The sequence below is a fragment of the Gorilla gorilla genome, chromosome 6, assembly GCF_029281585.2.
Source record: "Gorilla gorilla gorilla isolate KB3781 chromosome 6, NHGRI_mGorGor1-v2.1_pri, whole genome shotgun sequence".
Classification (NCBI taxonomy): domain Eukaryota; kingdom Metazoa; phylum Chordata; class Mammalia; order Primates; family Hominidae; genus Gorilla; species Gorilla gorilla.
Window position 1 is genome coordinate 39,285,352 of NC_073230.2, and position 18,170 is coordinate 39,303,521.

The window sequence follows — 18,170 nt, forward strand, 5'->3', positions numbered from 1 at the left end:
ATTTTGGAAGTGGTAGGAGGACCAGATGAGGTTGCAGTTAAGGAGAACAATACGTTAGATGACCTCAACACTCCTAGCCTCACTGAGTGGCTAATAAACCCCTCAGGTGATATTAGATAGCATCATTAACAGAAACAGAGAAAGTGGGAGAAGCTATTTTGGAGGAAATTGAACTTCCTATTTTAATATACCTCAGATTTCCTTGCCTCTTCCAAATTAACTACTGTGAACCCAGAAGGTTTTATGTCAACCCATAAGAAGTCAGAAATTAAAGTCCCACTGGTATTTTATTCCAGAACTACCAATTGGTGGCAAGGTACAAGTCACAGATGCTATCAGTATTTTCCTATCTACAAAATATGAGTGTCACAACTAGTTCATTTGAAAGGATGCTTTGACAAGTGGTAATTGGGGACCTTGAGTTTTGCTGTGTATGACTCAAGAAAGCAAGCCACTTGTTCCTGCATATAGGGGCAGATGAGGAGACATGGGGTACAACAGAGCAGAGGAAACCTGAAGGGAAAGGACACGGCCAATTTCTCATTGTTAGAGGAGATGCTACAAGCAAGTTGTGACTTTTCTACGTGAATGATAGAGTTTCTTTAGTAATCTGTTAGTTTTCCATGCTACCTTAACAAATGCTCAGTCTTGGAGGCTTAAAGAACACTTCTGGGCCTGGCGCGGTGCCTCACGCTTATAATCCCAGCACTTTGGGAGGCCAAGGTGGGTGGATAACCTGAGGTCAGGAGTTCAAGACCAGACTGGCAAACATTGTGAAACCCCATCTCTACTAAAAATACAAAAATCAGCCGGGTGTGCTGGCGGGCGCCTGTAATCTCAGCTACTCAGGAGGCTGAGGCAGGAGAATCACTTGAACCCAGGAGGCGGAGGTTGCAGTGAGCTGAGATCGCACCACTGCACTCCAGCCTGGGTGACAGAGCGAGACTCCCTCTGTCTAAAAAAACAAACAAACAAAAAACACTTCCGTTTATTGGCAAGCAGTTCTGCCAGTCAGAAGCCCAGCCCAGTGTGGATGAGTTCTCTGGTCAGGGTATCCCAAGGCTGACATCAAGGTTGGGAAAGGTTTCCTTTCTGGTGGCTCTGGGGGAAAATCTGCTCCCAAGAGTATTCAGGGCATTGGCAGAATTCATCTCCTTCTAACCTTTTCCACAGTTTCCCTCTTCACCTTCAAGCTGGCAATGACTGTTGGGTCCTTTTCACACTTCAAACCTCTGACTTTGGCCATACCTCCTTGACTTTGATGAACTTGTGTGATTACATTGGGCCCACCTGGAAAATCCAGGCTAATCTCCCTATTTAAATTCTTCTGATTGTTAACCTTAATTGCATCTGCAAAATCCCTTTTATAATCCAATGTAACATATTAATAAACACATGTGACACCAGAGAACAAAGGTCGCAGGAGCCAAATGTCTACCAATTACAACCCCAATAAAATTATTCCGCACTCTTCAAACAAAATGTAATTTTGATATCCTTAGTCTTTCCTGTTAATACATTGATATTACATATTAATATGTTAATACTATGACATTATGGTAATGTCATAAACGATCCAAAAAATAAAAAATAAAACAAATAAAAAATAAAAATAAATAAAATAAAAAATAAATAAAAACAACATACGCAGCTTCTCCTTTCTGAAAAAAAAAAAAAAAAAAGACAAAGGGAAAATTACTGGCACCTTGCTTGACAAAAGCAAGGAAAATGGCCAAGGGATAGTTTTGGAGTTTGAAATCTTTTCACCTAAATCAAAAGTACACTAGAGCTTAGAGTCTAATGAACATCTATTCAATCAATAGATAGCTCTTCAATTTATTTCTGTCTAAGGATTTTCTCTTGGAAATGAGCAAAATAATTCTGAAAGGATCCAAGTATCTTCTAGGCACTTAAGTTAAACAATAATGAGTAATACAAACAGATTACAATGTTTTACATTTACAAAGTAATGTTGAAACCCAGACACCACTTTATCAATGGGTTGTTTTGATTCTCTACGTGTCTTACAATTTATAACACTGAAATGATTTAAAGCGTTTTCTCCCTCTTGGTTTGTAATGAAAGGTTAGAGTAACAGTATGTTCTCCATTCATCAGAATGCTCCCCACTGTTTTTGTAAGCTCACAATGAAAGAAGTTTGTTTTGAGCTGCATTTCAAAGAGAGAGTAGGTAGGAAATAGTTTCTGTATTTAAGAATCATTCTAAATATGGTCTGAATTGATCATGGAAATTCAACGGCAAATGAGAAATGAGCTCATTTAAGAAATCATGCAGTAAATCATGATCACTGCTATGATACAACATTTATGTTAATGATAACTTGTATTGGCATAAATGCTGGGTGTTTTTGGTGAGAGCTGAAGAAGCTGTGCATGATTCACTTTTATGTCCCCAGAGTACACTCTGCACAATAGGTGTGTTGAATAGATGAGTTCAAAATGCATTTTTGCATCCATTTTCATCCTCATCACAATACCTGGAAGTAAGTGCACATGAGGATACTGAGGTGTAAGAATATAAGAGTCTTTTTTTTTTTTTTGCCAAAGGCATATTGTAGAAGCATGCCTAATATTTAAATGCATGGCCTCTGAAGTCAGAGCTGGGACCGAATTCTGGCTCCCGTACTGTACTCAGTTGCTCGGGCTGCCATAACAAAATAACACGGGCTGGGTGGCTTAAACAACGGAAATTTATTTTCTCACGTTTCTGGAGGAGAAAAGTCCAAAATCAAGGTGTCAGCAGGACTGTTTTCTCCTGAGACCTCTCTCCTTGCCTTGCAGACAGCTATATTCTCTCTGTATCCTCACAATGGACCCTTCTACCTACAAGTGCATGCCTGTGTTCTAATCTCCTCTTTCTCTAAGAACACCAGTCATAATGGATTAGAGCCCATCCATACGACTTCATTTTACCTTAATACCTCTTCAAAGGCCATCTCTCCAAATACAGTCCCATTCTGAAGTCCTGGGGACTAGGATGTCAATATATGAATCGATGAGAAATACAATTTAGCCCATACAGCTACTTTGTAATAGAATAATTTTAATTTCTATGAATTAGAGATTTATCTTCTTTAAAATAAGAATAATATTACTTGTAATGGGAATCACTTTTGATTGCCCAACTGTCCTTTTTTTCCTTACTAACAATGTCTCTGATTTTGTTTGAGATGGCAGTGTGTCAGACTTCCCTATATATCGCAGTGGCCATGAGACACAGTTCTGGCCAATAAAACAGAAGTGAAAGTTGCTGGTTCGGATTTCTGGATAGCTCTTTAAAAGTGGGCAGATTTATTTGGTTTCCAACTTCTGTGCTTTGTATTCTGCCTTATCTTCTTACCTGGATATGCAAAGGTACATCAGCCATTTTACAAGCATAAGGACAAGAGCTACAGTCAAAGAGGTGGGAAGGACACTGAGAAGACTGTTGCTGATGAAGAGCTGCCATACCCTCCCTAGAAGTCTCTTTGGACAGACCACACAAATACAGAGGACACCCACACCCCTGACCCATCTAACCCACCTGGACATTCACTTACAAATATGTTCCAACAACCAAACTTCACTAGACATTTTGAGGGAAAAAAGCCAATAGTGTAAGAAGATTCTCATAAACAAATAGCATATTCCCCATCAGTTAAAAGAGATAATTCTATTTTTAAAAAGACTTTTAAAGGAAGTTTTCAAAACGTGTAGGTACATTCATAAATACGTAAGTTTGCTAAGACAATAGCACATTCAAAGGGCAAAAAAAGAGGAGTTCCTGAAATTAAAAATATTGCTAACTAAAAATATTAAATAAACAGCTTGAATAACTAGAAGGACATATCGGAAGGCCAAACTGATAATGTGGAAGAAAGAGTTGAGGACATCTCTCAGGAGGTATCATTAAAATACCGAAAGACTGGAAAACATGGGAGAAGCTAAAAGGTACGAAGATGCATTCAGAAGGTCTAAGAGAAGTGCCAGAAGCAGACAGAAGAGAAAACAGACAGGGAGAAACAAATAACAGAGAGTGTTTGGCTTTCTTCTTTCCAAGCATATAGTAGGATTAGACTTTCTGGCCCCTTTATGGTTGGGAGGGACTGTGTGAGTCATTTTGGCCAGTGAGTTGTGAGCAGAAGTCATGAGCAGAGTTTCTAAGCCATAGAATTTAAATACAGATATAGGAAGACCAGAGCCCCTTTCTCTCTACCATAATGCCTGACAACACTCAGGAGGGTGGCTGTTTAGAAAACCCAGGCTCTTAGAGTGAGAATGACACAGGCAGATTCTTTAACTTACTGTTACAGGAAGTGAAAAAAAGCAGATATTATTTCTAAACCCTTGAGATTTGGGGATTGTTTGATCCTGGAGCAAAATATAGCCTACCCTAAGGAAAACACTCCAGATGAATGAAACACTTAGGAGTGAAGAAGATGCATTCTCCCACTAATATGTTACCTTATGTTATTTTTAAGAAAGTCTATATATAAGGTCATACAATTAAAAGGCAATCACAAGTTTTGAAATATTTCACATATATGACAAGTGTTGCTAGTCATGATTACTTATGTTTAGTAATAATAATAACTCATTTACTAATATTCTACTGCATGCTAGGCATTAGGTAATCATTTTTATTAAGAATATTGAGAAATTCAAACATTTTCTCAGCAAAATATTAAGTTCTCAGGAAAGGAGATGTTATAACCAAAGAAAATAAAAGTGGTTAATACATAAGGAAAATGTTTAATTTACTGGTATTAACAATAAAAAGTAAAAACACACACATATGAAACTTTAGTGGGAAAATATTGCTATGCAAGGAGGCTAACCAGAATATCATTTACAGCAGTGAAAAAAAATTTTAACTGTTTAAGTGACAGAATAACCCAATAATGAACTATTAAGATTTTCTTATAATAAATATATAATGACCTAGGGAAACTATCATGATATATGATGTATTGACTATATATATATATATATATATACATACACACACTATATATATATATACACACTATATATATAGACTATATGTATATTGACTATTGACTATATACATTTATGATTTATTGACTATATATAGACTATATATATATGTAAACAGCCTATATACATATAGAGAGAGTGAGAGAGAGTCAGGATCACAGTATTAGAGACTTATTTATCCTGTTTGTTTCAATAAATCCCAGTATTATAGACTTATTTATCCTATTTGTTTCAATAAATAGGACATTGGCCATATATATAGCCAATGGTACAATAATGTACAATGTACAGTAATGGTACAATATCCTATAATATCCTATATTATAATATAGAATATATTATATATCCTATAACTTTAATAATATAAATAATATAAAGTTATATTATATCATAGGATATATGATATAATATAATGTTACAATATCCTGTAATGTTATATCCAATATCCTAAAATGTTCACAGCTCACTTTACCTAAGTAATGGTCTCATAGAGAAGTAATTTTACAAATAACATTTAAACAATGTTTAACTGTTTAAGTGATAGGATGACCCAATAAGGGTCCATAAGATGATCCCACTACTGGGATGACCCACTAGTATTAACAAACAAAAACTTCAAACAATACAGATATAAAGTTCCCTTTGGCCATTACTCCAGGATGAGAATCTCCCCAGAGGTAACCACTATCTTCAATTTACTGTTTATCTTTTTAGATGTTTTTCAATATACTTTCATATATATCTATGTGTATATACATGTGCTATGTTTAATAATATACATCATGTAGAACATATTTTTCTACAACTTTTTAAACTTAATAATACATCTTGAATTTTAGTCATAGAAATCTATGGTATTCCAGAGTTCTAACTCCCTATTGATAGGTATATACTCCGTAATTGTTCACTATGGCAAACATTGCTACAATGAATCTGATTGTATAGGCCTCCCTGGGTACACTTGGAAGTGCTGGAGGATCGGTATGTCTATTTTTCCTTATAGCAATCACTGCAAAATTGTTTTCTTATATGACTATACCAATTTACCCTCAGATGAGCAGTATATGAGAACATAATTTCTTCTCAATCAGTGGTTCTCAACCTGGGACAATTGCCCCTCCAACCAGTGGTTTATTTGGCAAGGTCTGGAGACATTATTGGTTGTCATAACTGGAGTGGGGAGTAGTGCTACTGGCATCTCATGACTACAGGTCAGGCATACTGCTACACTACAATGCATAGAAAAGCAACAAAGAATTATCTGGCCCCAAACGTCAATAGTGCTGAGGTTGAGAAACCCTGCTCTACATCCTAACCAACAGTTAATATTATCACACTTTCAACATTTTTACCCATATGTATATAATGGATTAAAACTGTATAAGTTTATATATCCTTAGATACTAATGAATGGTGCATCTTTTCATATTTCTTTTATTGATTAAACGTATTACCTTTTCTGTTAACTGCCTGCTCATATTGTTTGACTGAATTTGTGTCATTTTCCTGATTCATTTATACAATCTGGATCTTAATCTATGTTCTCTATGTATTTTCTCCAAATGCTTACTTCATTAATTTGTTTATGATGCTTTTTATCCTACAAAAGCTTTTAACTTTAATGTATTCAAATTAATCAATATTTTCTTGTATAACTCTTGTGTTTAAAAGCTTAATTTTAAAAAGAATGTCTTTTTTCAAGGCCATAAACATATTCTCATTTTTTCTTCTAACATGATCAAATTTTTACTTTTGTACTTACATCTTTAATTCATTTGTCAGATTTTTTGGGGATGAATGGCTCAAAGTAGAGTGAAAGCATTCTCTTTTTTCTAAATAAATAACTGTAGCCAAAACATTTTTTAAACTGGGTGATTTTCCCTATTAAGTTGTCTATAGTCATGTCTTCATGTTCTCACCTGCAATTTTTTTTCTTCATTATACTCTAGTCAGTGTTCCATTCTCACCAAACCACTGAGATGACTCATGTCAAGGTCAACAATGACTTCCATGTTGCCAGAGTGAATGGTCATTTCTCTGTCCTTATCTTACTTGACCATCGGTATGTCCCATGCAATGCACCACTCTCTTCTTGAAGCATTCTCTTTCCATGGCTTCCATGGCCCCAAACTCCCTTGGTTTATACCCCATGTCACTGGCCACTCTTTTTTAGTTTCTATTGTTGGCTCTAATTCTTTGCCTTCATTTTGATCTTTGGAGTGTTCCAGGACTCACTTCAGAGCCCCTTCTAACTATCTATTCACTCTGTCTTTAGATAATCTCATCTAGTTCCATGTCTTCTTATACTATTGATATGCCCAAGACTACCTAATCTACATGTTTATCCCTGATCTCCCCTGGAACTCTAGCACCCTTTTTCTTTCTGCTTGGCCTCTGTAAATGGATGTCTACTACGGATCTTAAACTCTACATATCTAAATCAGAATTCTTGATCCCCTTTCCTCCAAAACTTGGTTTGCCACCAGGCATTCTTGTCAACTGTTTATCAAACCAAGAATCTAAGATGTATTCTCGATTCCCCTCTTTAATGTTCCAAATCCTATTCACCACAGCAGTCCTTTGAACTCTGTCTCAGAAACAGCATTTTCTTCTCTCCATCCCAGCAGCATCCTTCCTAGTCCAAACTATCAGCATCTCTTCACTAGACTTCTGCAGGATTTTCCTAGCAGGCTGCCTTAAAATCCATTCACCACAGTAATCCTTTTTGAATCTTTATCAGGTCACATCGCTTCCTACTGACTGCACTTAGGATAAAACTGGAACTCATTAGTGTGGCCTGTAAAGCCAGACCTGATCTAGCTCCTGCTTCTTCCTCAGCCTCATAATGCACCACTGTCCCCATCATGTGCTGTTCCCACCAGGCTTGCCTTACTTCTGCTCCTTGAATGTAGCAAAGTTATTCTCTCACAGGACTCTTGTACTAAAACTCTACACTAACTCTGTGGTCACACTCTTCTTTCACTCTTAGCATGGCTGAAGCCAAAAAACACAATTATCTCAGCTTAAATACTATCTCCAGAGAGAGTCCTTTCCTGACTATGTAATAAAACACCCAGCTTTCCCTGGGTAGGTCCTCTATTTTAATTCTCTACAGAGTATTAATAACATTTTCTTGATTGCTTCCCATTGGTCTCTTCTATCTGTAACTTCATACCAGAATGTTAAGTTCTACAAGAGTACTGATACCCTCTTAACTTGTCCATTATCTTAGTCCATTTGGGTAGCTGTAACTGAATGCTATAGGCTGGGTGACTTATAAACAACAGAAATTTATTTCTCACAGTTCTGGAGGCTAGGAAGCTTAAGATACTGAATGCCACAGGCCGGGTGACTTATAAACAACAGAAATTTATTTCTCACAGTTCTGGAGGCTAGGAAGCTTAAGATCAAGGCGCTGGTAGATTTGGCATCTGGTGAGGGCCTGCTTCTGGATTTATAGATGACTGTGTCCTCACATGGCAGAAGAGGGAAGGGAACTCATTTTTATAAAGGCACAAATCCCACTCACGACAGCTCCACGCTCATGACCTGGTCACCTCCCCTAGGCCCCACTACCTAATACCATCACATTGGAAGTTAGGATTTCAACAGAGGAATTTGGGAGAACACAAACATTCAGTCTATAGCATCCCATAATAAAGGACCCAGCATATAAGTTCTCAATAAACATTTGGGTTTATTTTTTGAAACTCTAATCAATTCTATTGATATATTTGCCTATTTTTTCACAAACAGCACATGCTCAGCTTCAGTATGTACTGTAATATCTAAGAGAGTAAGAACTATTCCCTATTAGATTGTTCTTTTACAAAATTGTCTTTTCTAAGGTTGTGAAATACCTATTTTACATGAATTTCAGATTCAGATTATCATGTTTCATATTAAAATCCTTGAAACTTTGAATAGTATTGCTTTGAATTTATAGATTACTTTGAGGGAAACTGACATCTATATAGTACTGAGGTTTCACTCACATTAAAAACATGATGCCTTTTCCATTTATTTAAAGATCATTTTTGTGCCCTTTGATTTAGTTTTAGTTTCCTTTTTACTGTTTTTGAGGCTCTTTATAGGTGATTTATATACTTTTTAAAAACTGTTGGGAATGTACATTTTTCTATTACACTCGTTAATTTCCAGTGCATAGGAGAGCTCTTTTGTCTAGACCTATCGAGGTATTTTATTTGATCTAAAAGGGCTTTATTTTATTTTCTAAAGGAGATGATCACATTATTTCACAGAATATATCTTCAACTTTTGAAGATATCATATTGCATACTGCATTCTTGAGGCTGAGACTTCCAGAAAAATGCCAAGTAGGAGTATTAATGTGGGTATCCCTGTCTTGCTCCATGTATTCACGGAACCATCATTCAATATGATGCTTGCTCTAAATGTTTGGTAAAAATCTTTTATTGAGTTAAAAATGTTCCCTTTGTAATCTTGTTATAACTTTAAAGATAGTGTTTTAAATACTATTTTTAAGAAATCAGCTTTATAATAAGGAAGAACTGAAAAAATGATCATAGGTTTTACGAAAATTCTGCAACGTTTTAACAATAATGCCTAATTGTTAAGCTTCCTTTATGAGGCAGAGTACTTAATATTTTTGATACTTTATTCCTAACCACCAGAGCACTTCTACAAAGTGGAATATTTTTCACCATTTTAAAAAAATGAGGAAGTCTTCGCTCAGAGACTCAAGTAATTTATCACAGGTCACAATATCTAGTAAGCAATTAGGCAGGGATTTATAGCCAATGTATCTAGCTCCAAAGCCCACAATCCTCCCACATATTCCACTTTTAATTCAGTGAGATATTAGGCCAAGTCTTTCAACAGGCACTGGAGGAAAAGATAACAAATGTGCCCTGGGTTTATGGGATAATTGATAACTATACCCAAAGTATGTCTATCTTAGTGTCAATTCTAAAGGAGATTTCAAAGTAAAAATTCATACAGACCTGTTTTTGCCTTTAATGGCTATATCTTTTTAAATGAATGGCTTACATCAAGGAAAAAAAGAAAAAAGCAAAGACAACCAAGTTGAGCAGGTCAGTAAACACAGAACACAGATTCAAAAACAACTGAAGATGGTGCACGCCCATAGTCCCAGCTACTCAGCAGCCTGTGATAGCAGGACCACTTGAGCCCAGGAGTTCGAGGCTGCAGTGAGCTAAGATCTCACCATTGCACTCCAGCCTGGGTGATAGACTGAGATTTCCATGTCTTAAAAAAAAAATTTTAAAGCAAAACCAAAAACATCTAAAGAGCTAAAATGTTGGGCCAAAAGAAGCAAGAAACATTTCACATGGTTAGAAGTAAAGATTTACCATTAGGTTAAAATAATCAAAGGCATACAAATAGGATGTGAATAACTATAGTCCCTGTGAAAAAGACCTAGTGGCTTAAACCAAAAGCTAACTTTGCGTAACATGGTTGCCAAGTACATTGAATACAATTTCAGTATACATGAATATCATTGTTATTGACCATAGCAAAAGGTTAACAGTACCACTCTCCATATCTAGAAATACATATTTAGTTGTAGTCTTTATATTTAAATTGGTTATAACCCAGTGAAGATGCAAATCACTACTAGGTATTTATCTCATCAGGCTCAGGATGGAGAAAATTTCAGAGGCAACGGAGAACTCCAAGACTTTCCATATTGGTTAGATTACTCCTGGGAAACAGGAAGTCCATAAAACAATGCATGACTCGTGGCCTCCACCTCATCAGAATTGGAACAGTCACCATTAAAAACTCATCCTTACATCTTTTGGGGAACCTAAGAGTTCCTATCCCTACTTACCGCCACTCCTGTCTTATAGAGGAGGTAATGCACTGTCTGTGTAACATCGGCAGCGTGCATTAAGTTATGGTAAGGATTTTTGTGCTTGCTGTATCCCACTTCCAGGGCCTCCACAAATGAGACAAGTGCAGAAATGGGGATCTGAAAGAGAGCAGTAAGGTTAATTAACTAGTGATTTCACTGCTTTCAATGGAGACACAAAAGTCTAAGGCACCAGGACTGCTTTTTCTCTGAAGGCATAACACATGAGGAAATTGGAACTTACACAGTTAATAAAAATTACTGACAAAATTATCAGATAATTTGAAAATCTAACAGGAAGTCCTTGGTTGAGAAATAGCCTGCCTTGTAAATTTTTCTTTGTTGCTCATTTTAGAATCCCTGAGAAATGACATCTGATCATTTTAAGATACTTAGTTTTAGTAACATGTAAAGCAGTAATTTTTAATACACACATAGAAAACTGAGTTGTTGGTGACTATGTTAATTTTCTGTATTTCCTTGTCCTCCTCTACTCTTAAATACCCTTCCCCTCTAACCCTAAGGGAAAAAAAGATGCTACATAGGACACCAAACAATGTTGTAAATAACACTGAGGAATTCAAAAATAATACTAATAATTAGTAACCATTTGTGGAATCATTCACTATTTGTAATGTAGTATCAGTAGAATGAAATCTTCCAAATTCTAAGTCACTAACAATAAATTGCCAAGTAACAAACATAAGAACATAGCCTGTTCCTGTTCCCATATATAACAGACTATCGCATTTTGGTTTTGAGTTTTGTTTTTGCTTGGTTTTGGGTTTCGATTTTGTTTTGTTTTTCTTATGTGTCCAATGTATATAACCACTCCTTTCAAAGGGCATTGTTTTCAGGCAGTTTATATTTGTTTTGCAATAATTTTATAACTTAAGATTTTTGTGCATTTTGTTTTCCTACAAATAAATGAGATATGCTGCATAGTATGTATTCATTTTTTTCTCAATGAATAAAATACTTCAGACTTTATTTGCAAGTACCCATCACTCAGAATATTTCCAATTAGATTAATTGTTTTGTCATCTGAAATATGTATAATATACATGCCTTCCTTTTCTATGTAACAGCGAAGAACATTGCAAAATGCATGTACAAAATAAGGGCATCCAGAAAACTTTCATTGTATTAGTTTACTGGATCCATTCCATGGTTCAGGGTAAATTATACAATATAAGGCTGGGGAAAAGGAGAGGATGTGTCTTCCTGAGGATTAACAATTACATTTGTGAAAAAAAAATAAGGAAAATGCTAAGTTAATACTCCTGAGATTCCATAATCTGTTCTCCCTTGGTCATATTCTTCCATTTTACCATTTGTGGAATTTTAAAAATTAAAATACAACCTTCAAGAGGTCAGAGATGAATTCATTACCATTTTTAAAAATAAAGATCCAATGAACCTGGGCTCCTTGGGTTGTTTTACAGAGATCTAAGAGTCGCTGAAAGGGCTGTGTGTGTGCACAGGAACTTTGGTCCAAGGAAAGTCTCCAGCATCCTCTCCAGCATCCACAAGATTTTCATACAGATTTCCGATGCAAAGAAAAATTAAGGACCTAAGGACCACGGCCATGAAGTATTTGTGGTCATGTAAAGACATATTTCCTCAGTGGGAGGGGCTTCAAGATGGCTAACTATAGGCATCTGGCACTCACCTCCTCCACAAAAAAGAACCAAAATAGCAAGTAGATAATCACATTTCAAATAGATTATCCAACACTAGAATTCAACAGAGAAGTAAGAGGAAACACCTAAAGCAAGGAAGGAGAGAGAATCAAGGCATGGATTGGCTGGAATCCTGGAGAGGCTATCTCTCCAGCGAAAAGAAAGGTAAGTGAGTGACGGCTAGCAGTCCACATTCCCACCTTGGACTCCTGTATCCTAGCCACCAGAAAGCCCCTAAACCCTGGCAGACCCTGAGACTAAGACAGGGAGCTGTCTGGAGATCACATGAAGACGTTGCTCCACACAGGGAGCTCATGCTGGGTCCCACACATCCCCTAACCCCCTAACCAGCTACAGCAAGGCACCATATTGAAAGCCCGGCCCCCACCAGACTGCATACTACCTGGGGGCTCAATAGTCCTTGTATCTCCATATCTCTGGAGCCCCATTGACATTCTCTGCCTGCAGCCACCACTGTGGCTGGCTGTTGCCTCCAGGGATGAAGTATGAACCATCAGCAAAGACTGCACTGCCCCCAGGAACAAACCCACCATGCAAGTTCATGCACCCTAAGGGCAAAACCCCCCACCTGCAGCAGCTTCCATGGAGGGCTGCTGCAGCCATGACCAAAGCACAAGTGAAGTGCATGCTCCCCAGCCACCTGTATACAGCTGCTGCCACTGAAAGCAACAATACCCTCCACAGTAGCAGGGCTGCAGATCCAATAGGCCCAGTTCCACACCTTCCAGTGCCTCAACACACCATCTGGGGGCCTGAGGATAGCCCAGTCCAGTCCACCACTATTGGGAACTGAGTACTCCTCTCAAGCACCTGAGGTCAGGCCCACTCAAACTGATGCTCCCATCGCAGCTGGCACCCACCTACACATGCCACCTGTGAGCCTGGAGACTGGCCCACCTAGCCTGTTGTAGCCACCTCTATGATGCTTGGAACTGAGGGGTTAGTCTCACCACTGCTACTTCCAATGCTCATGCCATGCCTACTGTTCAGGGGACTGAGAAGCCCCCAATCCACTTGGCCCACTGCTGCCACCACTGGCTCCTGAGCAAGCCACCTGGAAGCCCAAGAATCAGGCCTCTTGGATCTGCTAACACCAGTGCAAGTGTAGAACTCCCTGGGGCCCAAGGCATGGGACAGGCATGCTTGGCCCACCACTGCCACTACTGGGGCCCAAGGTCAGGCCCAACTGGCATCCCATCTCCAGTGAAACTTCACCACAGCCTCCACTAACAATTACACTCTAAGCTACTGAAGAAATCACGTACACTGCTGACACGGTTTACAGCCAAAGGAATCATACAAAGACTGCACTACTACACACAGCCAGAATTAAAGCCAAAGTTCTCTATTCAACCAACATCATAGATACTTCTTCAGGAAAAAGTCTTCCCATGTGAAAGCAAATTTTAAAAATGGAAATAAGTGACTGTTAAACAAGATGCAAAGATACTGACATAAGGACACAAGAAACATTTATAAAGCAAGGAAATACGACACTTCCAAATGATTGTACTAATTACCCAGCAAGAGACCCCAATCAAAATGAAATTTATGAAGTCTTGGATAAATAATTCAAATTACTGATTCTAAAGAAGCTCAGTGATATACAAGAGAATACATAAAAATAATACAAAGAAATCAAGAAAACAATTCAGGATATTAATGATAAATTTACCAAAGAGATAGCTATCATACAAATTAGCAAAGAGAAATTATGGAATGGAAGAATTCATTTAATGAAATACAAAATACATTTGAAACCTTCGACAGTAGACTAGACCAAGCAAGAAGAAAAAAGTTCAGAACTAGAAGACAGGTCTTCACAAAAAATGCAGTCTGGCAAAAATAAAGAAAAAAGAATAAACAAAGCCTATGTGGCGAATGGGCCACCATTAAACAACCAAATATTTGCATTTTCAGGGTCCCCAAAAGCAAAGAGGAAACAAAAGAGTCAGAAAACCTATTTAACAAAATACTAGTGGAAAAATTCCCAAACATAGCAAGAGACTTAGACACCCAGACACAGGAAGCTCAAAGATTCCCAAACAGATACAATTCAAAAAGATCTCCACAGCACATTAGAGCCAAACTGTCAAAATCAAAGACAAAAAATTCTAAAAACAGCAAGAGAAAAACATATAGTCACTTATAAGGAAACCTTCATCAGATGAACAGAAAATATCTCATTAGAAACCCTACAGGCAAAAAGATAATGGGGTAATACAGTCAAAGTCCTAAAAGAAAAAAAAAAAGCCAACCAAGGATGCTATATTCAGCAAAGGTATGCTTCATTAATGAAGGAGAAATAAAGCCTTTCCCACACAAGCAAATGCAGAGGGAATTCCTTATTACTTGACCAGACCTACAGTGAATGCTTAAGGGAGTCTTATGCCTGGAAACAGAGAAACAACATCTACCATCATGAAAATGCAAAAGGAAAAAACTCACTGGTAAAGCAAATACACAAATGAGGAAGAGAAAAGACCCAAATGTTACCACTACAGAAAACCACCAAACCACAATTATAAATAATAAGAATGTAAGAAAGGACATACAACACAATCTGAAATTAATTAATAAAATGACTGGAATAAGTCCTCACATATCAATAGCAACCTTGAATGTAAATCAATTAAACTTCCCACTTAAAAGATAGACTAGCTAAATGGATTAAAAATAAATCCATGACCCAACTATATGTCGCCTATAAGAAACTCTTTTCACCTGTAAAGACACATGTAGACTGAAAAGAAAAAGACATAAAAAATATTCCATGCAAATGGAAATCAAAAGCAAGCAGGAGTAGCTATACTTATATCAGATAAAACAGACTTTAAGTCAAAAATGGTAAAAAGAGACAAAGAAAGTCACGGTATAATGAAAAAGGAATCAATTCAGCCAGAGGATATAACATTTCTAAACATACACACACCCAAAAGTGAAGCACCCAGATGTATAAAGCAAATATTACTAGACCTAAAGAAGAGATAGACTCTAATACAATAATAGTTTGAGACTTCAGCACTCTATCATAGCATCAAACAGAACATCTATACAGAAAATCAACAAAGTTGGATTTAAACTTCACATTAGACCAAATGGACCTAATAGACACTTACAGAACATTTTATCCAACAGCTACAGAACACAAATTTTTCTCACCAACACAAAGAACATTTTCCAGCCTAGACCATATGTTAGGACACAAAATAAGTCTCAAAAAATTAAAAATCAAAATAATATCAAGTGTCTTCTCAGATCACAGTAAAATAAAACTAGAAATCAATAACAAGAGGAAATTTGGAAACTGAACAAATACATGGAAATTAAACATGTTCCTGATTTACCATTGGATTAAGAAAGAAATTAAGGAGAAAATAAAAACATTTTTAAGGCAAATGAAAATCTAAACATATCAAATGCTATGGAATACTGCAAAAGCAGTGCTAAAAGGGAAATTTTAGCAATAAATGTGTACATCCAAAAAGTAGAAAAATTCCAAATAAACAATCTAACACTGCACCTCAATGAAAAAGAAAGCAATATCAAACCAAACTTAAATTAGTAAAAAAACGAAATAATGAAGATCAGAGCAGAATTAAATGAAATAGAGACTAACAAAACAATGCAATGGAGTGATGAAATGAGAAAAGTTGTTTTTTTGAAAAGACAAACAAAATAAATTAATTGCTAGCTAGACTAACAAAGAAAAAAAAGAGAAGATCCAAATAAACAACATCAGAAGTGAAAAGGGAGATATTACAACTGATACCACAGAAACACAAAAGGTCATCAGAGACTATTATGAACAACTATGTACTAACAAACTGGAAAACTTAGAGGAAATGGATAAGTTCCTGGACACATACAACTTACCAAAATTGAATCATGAAGAAATTGAAAACCTGGACAGACCAATAATGAGTAATGAGTTTGAATGAGTAATACAAATTCTCCTGAAAAAGAGAAGTCTAGGACCAGATGGCTTCACTATCAAACTCCTCCAAACTTTCAAAGAAGGACTAACATCAGTTCTCCTCAAACTATTCCAAAAAATTGAGGGGTAATTTCTCCTTCTCCCTAACTAATTCTACATTGCCAGCATTTCCCTCATACCAAAACTGGACAAGGATGCAACAACAATAAATCAAAATTACAGGCCACTATCCTGGATGAACATTGATGAAAAATCCTCAACAAAATATTAGCAAACTGAATTCGCAGCACATCAAAAAGATTATACACCATGACTGAGTAGAATTTATCCCAGGGATACAAGGATAGTTCAACATATGCAAATCAATAAACGTGATACGTCACATATCAAAAGAATGAAAGACAAAAACCATATGATAGTCTCAATAGATACAGAAAAACATTCAACAAAATTCAATATCCCTTCATGATAAAAACTCTCAACAAACTAGGAATTGAAAGAACATATATCAATATAATAAAGATCATATATAAAAACACACAGTTAACTTCATACTGAATGGGGACATTTTGAAAGGCTTTCCTCTAAGAATTGGAGCAATATAAATATCTCCACTTTTACCACTCCATTCAACATAGTACTTGAAGTCTTAGCCAGAGCAATCAGGCAAAGGAAAGATATAAAGGGCATCCAAATTGGAAAAGATTAAGTCAAATTTTCTCTCTTTGCAGGCGATATAATCTTATATCTAGAAAAACCTAAAGACTCCACAAAAAAGTCTTAGATCTGATGAATTCAGTAAAGTTGCAGGATACAAAATCAACATACAAAAATCAGTACCAGCTGGGCACAGTGGCTCACACCTGTAATCCTAGCATTTTGGGAGGCTGATTGTTTGAGGCCAGTAGTTCAAGATCAGCCTGGGCAACATAGTGCAATCCTATCTCTATATTTAAAAAATAAAATAAAATAAAAGTTTAAAAAATCAGTAGTGTTTCTATATGTGAACAATGAACTAGCCGAAAAAGGAAATCAAGAAAGCAATATCATTTACAATAGCTACCAAAAAAAAAATACCTAGGAATAAATTTACCCAAGGAGGCACAAGAACTCTCTAAGGAAAACTACAAAACAATGATGAAAGAAATTGAAGAGGACACAAATAAATGGAAAGACATCCCATGCTCATGGATCAGAAGAATATTGTTAAAATGACCATGCTGCCCAAAGTAATTTACATATTTAATGAAATCCCTATCAAAATACCAATGTCATTTTTCACAGAAATAGAAAAAATATATAGGGAGCCCCTGAAGAGCCCAAATAGCCAAAGCAATCCTGAGCAAAAAGAACAAAGCTAGAGGCATCACATTACATAAATTCAAAATATGTTACAAGGCTATAGTAACCAAAACACTATATATTATTTTATGGTATTAGTATAAAATAGTATTTTATGGTATTAGTATAAAATAGTATTTTATGGTATTAGTATAAAATAGTATTTTTAGTATACTTTTATACTAATAGTATATTTTTATACTATTAGTATAAAAAATAGTATTTTATGGTATTAGTATAAAAACAGACACACAGTCCAATGGAATAGAATAAGAAACCCATAAATAAATCCACATATTTGCAGCTAACTGATTTTTGACAAAGGCACCAAAAAC

At 36.3% G+C, this 18,170-nt stretch overlaps 1 protein-coding gene across 17 annotated transcripts in view; it reads right to left on the bottom strand.

Moving 5' to 3' along the window:
• The window catches only part of PDE1C (phosphodiesterase 1C), a 703,814-nt gene that overhangs the window by 238,159 nt on the left and 447,485 nt on the right, over nucleotides 1-18,170 (bottom strand). For all 17 annotated transcript variants that reach the window (XM_063708446.1, XM_063708451.1, XM_055347901.2 and 14 more), the window contains one exon: nucleotides 10,834-10,974. In XM_063708446.1, the coding sequence (XP_063564516.1) occupies nucleotides 10,834-10,974 (141 nt within the window). The remainder of the gene's footprint in view (nucleotides 1-10,833; nucleotides 10,975-18,170) is intronic.